This window comes from Asterias amurensis, chromosome 1 (genome assembly GCF_032118995.1).
Source record: "Asterias amurensis chromosome 1, ASM3211899v1".
In the NCBI taxonomy this organism is placed as follows: domain Eukaryota; kingdom Metazoa; phylum Echinodermata; class Asteroidea; order Forcipulatida; family Asteriidae; genus Asterias; species Asterias amurensis.
Window position 1 is genome coordinate 32,946,865 of NC_092648.1, and position 10,534 is coordinate 32,957,398.

The following is a 10,534-nucleotide window of genomic DNA, read 5'->3' on the forward strand; positions in this document are numbered from 1 at the left end:
AAAACCACGCAATTTGGAGTGATACTTGTGTGGATCATTACATTCTACTTTTAAAATATCTTTCTAACCATGCACTCGACCGATCCAAGGCAATAACGTGTTCCTTTAATATTTTGTAGGTTCTCAAATTTTTTGTATTAAACCGAGTTTTGCCGAGAGCCGAAGAGGCCATTTTTCAAGATTGGTTTTTGACGTTTGTAAATTTTGGAAAGTATGTGCGTGTGGTTGTTTTTTTATTTGGTGGGAAGATAGCTCGACGGGCTTTCCTTTGGGACAACCCATGTTAAATTGAGCTCTAGATGAACATTTATGGGAGTGTCAACTGGATAAATTGCTCTTTGTAATTAAAAATCTGCGAGACTTCTAAGTGTTTTCAGAGTATTTTTTGAATATTTATCATCATGGACTGTATGCCATGGGAGTAGTGAGTGCATGCATCCAGAGGCACAATTATTGTTTCCAAATTGGTGAACAAACTGTGACGTCAGAGTGGCAACATCAGCTATAAATACATATGCATAGAATGTGGAAGAATACCGCTGGATTTATCTGAAGTTAAGTTCACTGTCGTTATTTTTTCATCATAACAAAATTGAAGCCAAATGTAAATTTTTAATTGAAATCCACCCGGTACAATGTGATGGGAAGGAGGCCTAGTGGGTAAAGTAAGCTAAAAACCAGAAAGAAAAGACGCAATTAAAAACAACTTGTTTCAATTAATATTATACGGTAATAATTTATGGTAATATTATCTCTCTTTACATTAGAATTATGTACATAACGCTTGTGTGTTACTACTTACATACAGCTGTGTAGCTCAGAGCTACTTATATAATATGGTATGGTTTTACATAAATTATCTACAAAAGAGGTAGTGAAAACACAACGCTGGTGATAAACAAAAATAACCCCTAAAATTGTCTTCGTTTGGTTGGCGCAATATACTTTTATCATGGTGTCACCATCTTGTTTATCTTCCATTAAACCATTGTAACCTAACTGAGGCTTGAAATGAAAATAGTCTGGCACCCTTTGGTGGAATCAGAAATAGAAATAATGTTGCTGTTTGGTATGCAGGGAACCTGACCAAGATTGCAGTGATAGCGTCATTACACCATTATCCTGATGTGGTCACCTGTGTCGGGTACCCTGTGGTCAATAGCTTAAATTCTCGTATCATTACAGGGGACCAGACTGTATTTTCCTTTTAGCCTCGGGTTAGTTGCATCTAGTTGAAAAACAAGAAAGTCAAGATAGTCCCATCATGATAAAGATCAATTTGCACAGAGTGACTGTTCTTTTTATACACAGAATTGATAGGCGAAATATTATTACGGTCCCAACAGACTTGGCTTTGTCACGTGTTTGTATTTTGGTACGAGGAAAACAGCTGAAACGGGCGGTGAACCATTAGAGCTTGTCATAACAAATTTCGGAAAAGTGAGTTGGCAAGTGATTACTCACTTTGAATCTCGAAAAATCAAATCAAAATGCAAGCTCACATGTGTAAACAAAAAAATTGTGGTATTTGAAAGCCATATAAAATTGAAAAAGTTGTTTGATAAACCTAAGACTTTTTCTGTCTCCATAACAGCCACATTTCTGTCAACCAAAATATTGCTTTCTTTCAATTAGTAAAAAAATCGCGACTTTAACATTTCATTTTGAATGAAATGTATATATGTATATTCGAATAATAATGTATGTTCGAGTGATGATGTGTACTAGGCCGTACACTCGCATTCATCAACAATCATATTAGGTATTTCCTCTACTTCAAGTTCACTGACTCCGCCCCTCTCAATCAAGTACATCATGGGTAGAGATGAGAATCTAGCCACACCGCATGTCTGGTAACTACCGGGTCTCAGTCCAAAAACGTCCCGTAAGGTTCTGCGTGAATGATGGCTACGTTGGCAAGGTCCGGCGCAATCGTAGGATTCAAAGCCAGCTGGTTCTATAATCCAACGGTTGGTCCACGAGGTACGCCTGAAGTCCACGTGTTTGGGTATCCGACAGCAGCGGTCTGAGTCTGAGCCGTCTGTGGAGCAGTCTACGGGGTCGTCACTGAGGAGGAGAGGGGAAACAAGAATGGAAGATTAGTTTTCAGTATTCAGACCACTTTCATTTGCCGCCATCTTTGATGAATCGTGCACGCGTAAAAGGCTATCATTGGATGAGAGTCGTGGACGTGTTTTTTTTCAGCGGTCAATGACGTCACCTGCAATCCATCTATTCATGCAGGAGGGATTTGGTTAAAAGTGATGGAGTAATATTGAGACAGGGAATAGAATTTTGCTGTACCTGAATTGATTTTTTTCAGTAAAAAGCAACAAGGAAAACGAAATATGGGAGACCGTCAACATCTAGATAGCTCAGTTGGTAGATTCAATGATGGAGGAATACAATTTCCTTCCTCCATGGTTCAACTAGTCATTTTTTGTACAAAAGTGGTTTATGTGTCGTTCGCGTATAAGAAAGACTTTCATCATGTCATATGTCATTATCGTTCTGATGAGCCCAAACTAAAATTGTCACAGTATTTTAATATTCTGTTTTGGTTGTGAATGTGCTGGGTTCGCTAGTGAGAGTTCCAACAACCTTGATTTGATCAGTTCTTTCAAAATGATTTCAGATTGATATTTGTTGTAATTCAAACAAATACAAAATCACTCAAAAATGTTCAATCTGAAATCATTTTGAAAGAAATTATCAAATTTAGGTTGTTAGTAAACGACCGATTCTCTTTTAGAATAAGTTGCACCGGAAAAATGTAATATAACACTTACATTGGAGCGTATTTGATTGTGTAGACGATAAGCATCGGCACACCTCTCTCCTCGTGGTCTGGTTCTTCCTCCGGACTGAAGTGCACACGCTCGGCAACCCTCCTGGCGTAAGACCCGGATCTCACTGGGTCCACGTGCAGTTCCAGACCCAAGTTGGTCGATGGTGTCTCCAACCATTGCGTCACGGGGGCTGTGGCGTCAAAATTCTTCCAACCGAACGAGTCCAAGTTGATTACTCTGTTGAGACAGAACAATTTAATACCATTAGAGAACAATTCAATACACTATTATGAATGTATAGTTTATATGCAATCAAACTATCTGTTTTTGGCATCCATCATAGCAGCAATTGTTGACGAATTACGGTGATTCAATTCAATTCAATTCAATTTATTTATTTCATCACAGATTACAAACAAACAGTGAAAATTGTTTTCCATGTGTGCACTAAAAAGATTCAAATTTGATACTTATAGAAAAACAAAAAACATTACATTTTAAAAATACAGAATTAATTTCAAAAATTAATTCTGTGTTTAAGAAAAAAACAGATGTATGAATAAAGACAGATTTATTTGAAAAAGCCTATTTAAACTCGGAAGAAAACTGATCTAATTCAAAAGACAATGTCCGAAGTCGAAAATGTGCAAAAAATCAACAGGTTGAAGCCTATAATATTGAAAAGATTTTCTTTTAAAATATTTCTCTGAAATACTAACCTTTCATCAACTTTGCGTAGTGTACTGGGACTGTCACCTCCTCCTTGCGAGTTGTTGGTAGTCACCTGATGGAGAGAGGTGAGGCCTCCGGTTACTCCGTGGCGGTGGGTTGCATTCGGCTTATGGATAGAATGATTCGGAAGTTCCTTGTAGATCCGGAGTTCAGCCATCATTACCTCGCTACCTGCCGGCAGGGATGACATGTCGAAGGTGTAGACATGACGAGACTGAGAGGCGGAGACAACTCGACCGCGGATACCTTGATTAGATGAACAGATTAAAATTAAGTTGTTGATTTTTGTAAACACATATTTTGTTTATATTATTAACAAGTCCAGTTTTTGCGGAAATGTACATGTAACTTTGTTTTAGGAGAAAAGGGAGACTGCCTCTCACACAAAACTTTTGCAAAATGGGTTTCAGTTTTCTATGGCACTGAACAATGAATGAACAAAGTGTAAATCGGCTGATCAGCCGAAAAGTTGCAAGCTTGCATAAAGTGAATTTAAGAACTTTGATGGTTTGCCCTTGGTATCAAAACTAGAAAGAATTGTATTTATTGTTTCAGTCGCATTTCAACTTTTGACTTGTTCATATAATCATGAAATAAAAAGGGGCCGTTGATTAAAAGATTAAATCATAGTACACAAAGAATAAAATAATTTAAATATTATTTTACTTACCAGGGTTCTCACGTACTCCTTGTGTGATAGTCTTCCTTTTCATACGGTGATGTTTTAGAAGCGATGAATATTTGGCGTAAATATGATCCGGGATGACTATGTCTTTTCTGTCGATGCTGGGTGTGGCTGAAGGGTCTTTAACACCGAGTCTCTCCATCAAGTCCATCTCAAATGGGTCTACCTCAGAGTCCATCCCCCTGAACGGGTCTGGCTGAAAGGGAGCACCAAGGCAGAGCAGCACCTCGGAAACAACGATAATAATCCAGAAAGAGAAGAGCCGAGCTTCCATGATATCTCCAGGAAATTCCAAGACTTGTGAAAATACGGTATGACGAGGTAGAGCAATAGAGGTACAATGTAACAGCAAGAGGTAGTGAGATGACACTGAAGTTGTAAACTGGTTATCCCAGCTTTTTATGATTGCCGATGGGCTGAACAAGTCCAGACGGTTCATCCAGTAGCATGAATGATCAGGTTAACACAATCGGCGTAATCCATTGATAACCCCGCTACGTGATTACACAGGCTGACGGTGGGCTCAATTATGCCGTCTGGTCTATGTGCAAACACAAAGCAGGATCCGATGGACTTGGCATTTGGAGCGGAGGAAGTTGAGAGGGGCAGACTTTTTCGGGGAGGCAGACTTTGCAGCATATCAGGGCTTGACTGTTCTTGAGTCAGTTTTACTCGCGTGGTGCTAATTATAGAAGAATGCCTCCTTCGGACGGGCATAATTGGTAAAAGAATAGTGTGCATCTTGTGTGGTGTGTGTTTGTAAACATGGTCGACTAGACGTACTAATACAAAATAAGCCATCTTGAAATTGATCTGCTGACGTCAGCATGCATGGGGTCTTTTTATTCTTAATTCTGAGGTACATCCATGTGCATTAATCTATATAAACCGTCCGTTTCAAAACATAGGCAAAGGGCCCACAAGACGGGTCATTTCTCTTGATCAAAACATACAATCAAATCCGCAATGAGACAATGAACAAAAACGCAATAGTTAGGTAATAATCTTCATAAAATATCAAGGCCGAACACCATTATATGTTTTCGCGAAAACTGTTGAGCGGTGATGGTCATTGTTGGTTGAATTTGACATTTAGCTAAGTCATTCCTTTTAGCTTTGGTTATTCTTTCATACAAAAGCAACATTAATAATGTCAAACTTCATATTCATTAAATGATAGTGAAGTGTACGATTAAAGTTGCGTTTCACATGCCACGGTCGTTCCCCTGTAGACAATTCTCCATGCTTGAAAAATTTGGATGACCAGATCTTTTAAAGATTATTTGAGAACCATTATCGGGTAAAAGAAGAAGTATGGTTTATTCCCTAAGTTTTGTCAGAGATAGTACATCAATGTTTATATCGGGCACTTTCCAGGCTATTTCTCTTGAGGATTGACATAATAACCCTTATTACACTTTGTCTTGGATATACTACAACAGTAAAGATACAGCAGGAAATGGGTCTAGAGATCACGTTTATGTTTCGCTGTTTCATTTTCCAACACCATAAATACAACAATTCAGTTATTTCTGAAGTTTAAAACATTCTTACCAATTACATTACATGTATACACATTAATTAGCAATATGGAGAGTAAAATGGTTGACGTGAGTGGACGCACTCATGCGCACAAGCGATATCATTGCAGACTGTCACTTGGTGAATGTGTGAACTGAGCCATTAAGGGCGTCACAAACATCTTTGTGTACCCATTTCAGATGGGGCTTGTCGTGATACAACCAAATCAACAAGTCTGAACAAGTTGCACTCGCCTGAAAGTGTCTTAAGAAATCCTGGGGCCCAACAATGGTGGCTATAAACTTGAGTGATTCTCCTTACTCTAGTGGATAACTGAACTTTTCACAACTTGTTATAGAACGTCCAAAATTACAATAAGGCTGTTTGTTGGTTTTTGGGTGTGTTCATCATCTTTGATTGATGGTGCAGATTTGCCACCATACAATGTTTAGTATAAATTAACGCCAATGTACTGACAAATTATTAGCTATTTAACAATAACATTACATAACAGAGCATGTATAATTATGGCGCCCTACAAGAATACAGCGACTTGTAATCAACATCAGAGTTACACAAAGAGATGAAGAAAATACATAAGAACAAACCTAATCACAGGCTAGGAAATGGGTGAGTTGAATTTGCGCTTGTATGTCGCAGTAGGATAGCGGGTCAACACACGGCTGGTTGTTCCTAAAAGGGACAACAGCAAAGAATGAGCTGTCCTCAGCCCTTCCTTTTGGAGCTTGAAACCAACCAGCCGGTTGAAATCGGAAGAGGAGCAACCTGTGACCTCCCAGCCCATCTGTATATACAATGTAAGATTGGCAGAAAAGTAACAAACTAGGAAATTGCCATTGGAAGGATCTACATGTATATACAAATAGAAATTTGTTAAACACGATTATTTTCTTGATGGGGAGCCAGTTGTGAAGTGAACGCAAAAATTGAGCTATAGATAATTGGTCTTGTTGGGGAGACCTGGGAGATCCGGACATAAATGATTTAGCAGATTTAGTATATGCCTGAAAGTACCTATGATCTGACAGCGTTCTGACAGCATGCATTTTGAGTGAGGAACAAAATTTCCCAAAATTGTGAATGTGAAAATAAACACTTCTGCAGACAATGATGTGACTGTTCGTTGAAAGGGATTGGTCAAGAGTAACCCTAAGATGTTAACAGCGGTGTAAGGGACAAGTGCAAATGTCTCCAACTCTTTAGAAGAAGATGCGAGGTAAGTACGAGTTCTCTACTCACTCTAACTTGCGGGATCTCACTGATTAAAACTATGCAATATAATACTTCCTATTGCAATCATTTCCAACTTTTCTTAAGTTAACTTCTTTTATATGAACCGCTAATCACAATTCTATTCATGCTTTTTCTACACATGAGTAAATTCAAACCATTAGAAGGATTGATATTTGGCCCTTTGGACATACAAAAGCTGACCTATATTGGCAGAGACTTTTACAAACGTCCAAGGTTTATTACAATAACAATTTTGCAGATTTGTCTGAGGGCAAAAAGAAAACTCGAAATAAGATTAAAGTAGGAAAGCTATCATGTCTGCATTTGCACTCACTCATGAACAATACGGAAATCCTATCCGAAAATGTCATCACCGTGGAAAAGATTAATTTCCATTGACTCCTCTTTTCTTGAAACTAGTTTTGTTCTGTTGTTTTCCTGCTGCAGCTTTACTTTGAGGTGTGATGTTTTTTTTGCTGAAACATCTCTCTTGATCGGTGTCTGTGGCACCTCTTGCTCTGAAACAATAAAACAAAACCAAGAACTTGGATTTATACTTTTATGTATAAGGGTAACTTTTGGAAGAAGAACAGCCCTATATCTTATTGGGGAAAAACAGTTTCATATTCGCGAAAGATGAACGAAACAGTAAGAGTGTGTCAAAGCTAAAGTGCACAAGAAACATTGTCTCAGGGATGGGAGGGGGTGCCAGTGCCAAGAAATCCGTATGGCACAAGTTACATCTACACTCTACTAGTTTTCACACATTTTTTTTTCTTTTTCTTTTTTCGATTTATACTTTCAAATCTGTTTTTAAAGTGTGTTGTGGGGGGACTGTTAAATTCTTTTCCAAACTGCAATCACTACATCCCAATATCACTGATCCCCCGACCCCTCCCAAATATATTGACTTTTGTGACCCTTTGCTATGAAGACCCTACCCTACACACTTTGAAAAAAATGTGTCACAAATAATAAGTAAAGCTGTAACAATGTTTTTTTTTATGTAGGCACATTTTGCCAAATTAAGTTTTACAACAGCTAGTTTTTTCTTCCGTGGAAAAATGTAGTATTTTACCGGGTGTTGCTGGTGGTCGGTGTGATGCACTGCATGGCGTGAATTGAGTCCGAAGAGACATACGTGAAGGTCGTCGAATATGAGCAGATGTTGGAGTTTGAGGAACATCTTGACCTACCAAAATAAATACACAATTCTCTGGTTTTAGTCCCAAACAAGGTTTATTTTGATACAAACTGAGTTTGTATTAAAAAAAAAGATTGAAATTGTTTTTTCCTAATGCAGTTTTGTCACCCTGTGTGCTATTTCTTGTCCCCAGTACCCATCGTGAAGAGCATTTTAACTCGGATATTAAAACTAAAACAAAAAGATTGGAAAAGCTAGGTCAATATGAAACATAAGGGAAGAGTGAACAAATGTGTTTTTGCATACATGTTGACCTACCCACTTCAACTCCCTTCTCCCTTACCATCCTCCAGCAGGCTCTGATACCTTGACCCCCCTTTCACCCTCCCCCAAAAATGAGGACGTCATATCCACAAACAAATTAATGTTTCGAAATGTAACCCCAGGTACCCCTCCAGTCGTAACTCTTCCCTGGAGTATTTTAGAGGAAAAGGAACCGATGAACCCCACCCAAACTTAATTGTACTTGTGTAGTTTTTGATGACTTCAAGTATCACAAAAAAGCTTATTTTTATATTAGAGCAAAGGTTACCAGCAACGGACTGTGGACTGTCTGCCACAAATGATGGGTTCATCTCTCCAATATCCGGCACAGCTCGTTGGGCTGGAGAACCAGATGATAGTGTTGTCCCAACGAAAGGTGAGCATGGAACATGATGAAATGGTGAGCTGTCAAACAAAGTTGTAGGTCTTGTTGCCATGGTCACGCAGGCGTTTTGTGACCTGACTCATCTGTGAACAAGATGTGAGGGCACAAGTACATTTAACATTATAATTGTTTAAACACCAATCCATGAACCACATCCACAGTAGGCAAAAATTTACAGTTATGTTTAATGTAGGTCTCTTTTTCTTTTTTATATACACGTTTAGGCACCAAACCACAATTTCAATAGTTAGTAAATCTCATTTGTTGTAAAAACTAAAACTATCTGTAACAACATTCACCTGTGGGTCTTACTCGTCTTACTTAGGCCTAATACTAGGTTAGGGCACTCATTAATACTTCATTAATCATTGTTTTAGCCCTGGTTGGTAGTGGTATCACTACTGATGTACTATCCGTTGTACAGAGACTGACGTATCTTACCGGGGCTGGTCATCTCGCCACAACAAAGTCACCACCTGCAGAGTCGCCCCCTAATCGGCTCGCCCTGAGTTGTTACAAAGTCGCCCCCTGACAATGTCGCCCCCAAACAATGTCGCCCCTAGCAACGGTTCCCCCTGACAATGTAGCCCCCAGCTAATGTCGCCCCCTAGCAAAGTTGCCCGCAGAAAATAATTAAGGATTCTTTCGCTAATATAATGGCTTAATTATTGTATTGGTTAGGGTTAGGGTTCGGGTTAGGGTTAGGGTTACGGTTAGTTAGGGTTACGGTTAGGGTTACGGTTAGGGTTAATGTTTTAACTATATTGTTTTTACCATAAGTATTGTACTGCAGGCTTAATTACTTTCCAAACAACATCTGGGGGCGACTTTGCTTGGGGGCGACATTTGCTGGGGGCGCTTATGCCAGGGGGCGACTTTGTTTTCACCCAGGGCGAACCGGGTAGGGGGCGACTTTGTTGGGGGCGATCTCTTGTCAGGTGGCGAGATGACCAGCATTCATCTCACTACCCAGCATGAGCAGCGAGGTTGGGCTTCTTTAAATAGTTTCTCACTTTTTAAAATGTATGTAATCGAAAACGTATTCAGCCCATCCACCCATCATGATGGTAAAGCCGAGCTACTCAGTGTAGCACTTTATTATAACCCCCCCCCCCCCAGAGCCACCCGACAAGATGGTAATGAAATAAAATGTAATACAAATTGTCACATTACATGCATTCTAGCTAGCCGTGGTTTACTTTATTTACGGGATGAATATGGCGAGTCGAGTGCTAGAGTGTCGTTGTAAATAAATCACATCGTCAACTAACTCTCCCACACACACCACCAGTCAGTCACACCATCACACAGTCACACAAATAAAAAAGTGAATAAGTTGCAGTCGTGTTTTCACTCCCTACTTATTTATTGTTCTTTATAAAAACTGTTCATAAATACCTTTTATAGAATTACAGGAGTTGACACGAGTACTTCCTTGCCAATATTTTCGTTATGTTGTAATGTCAAGCACAAAACAAAGTCAAAAAGTTTCACGTGAGCAGACGACAACATCGATTTTCGCGGCTATTTTGTGGACGTGTTTGCAAAAAGGAATTTGGACCACTGCATTTTGCAGAAGGTAATATGATAGGGAGCCCCCAAATAATTTCAAGTTTATGAACCGTTACTTTTGTAAAATATATCGTATATTTAATTTAAAATAAGCAGTTTATGTTTGCACTTGCATAAATGTTTGTCTT

General features: G+C 39.0%; 2 protein-coding genes across 2 annotated transcripts; both read right to left on the reverse strand.

Moving 5' to 3' along the window:
- Nucleotides 1-3: 3 nt before the first annotated feature.
- Nucleotides 4-4,923, reverse strand: LOC139937323 (left-right determination factor 1-like). The gene is made up of 4 exons (XM_071932430.1): nucleotides 4,192-4,923; nucleotides 3,509-3,767; nucleotides 2,790-3,026; nucleotides 4-2,067 (listed from the first exon to the last, which is right to left on the reverse strand). Exons 1-4 carry the CDS (start codon nucleotides 4,643-4,645, stop codon nucleotides 1,725-1,727), a joined length of 1,293 nt encoding a protein of 430 aa, XP_071788531.1. The 5' UTR covers nucleotides 4,646-4,923; the 3' UTR covers nucleotides 4-1,724.
- An 85-nt stretch (nucleotides 4,924-5,008) lies between these two features.
- Nucleotides 5,009-10,372, reverse strand: LOC139937344 (uncharacterized). Its single transcript, XM_071932451.1, has 4 exons — nucleotides 10,233-10,372; nucleotides 8,718-8,917; nucleotides 8,060-8,173; nucleotides 5,009-7,499 (listed from the first exon to the last, which is right to left on the reverse strand). The coding sequence occupies exons 2-4, from the start codon at nucleotides 8,884-8,886 to the stop codon at nucleotides 7,336-7,338; spliced, it is 447 nt and encodes a 148-aa protein (XP_071788552.1). The 5' UTR covers nucleotides 8,887-8,917; nucleotides 10,233-10,372; the 3' UTR covers nucleotides 5,009-7,335.
- Nucleotides 10,373-10,534: the final 162 nt, after the last annotated feature.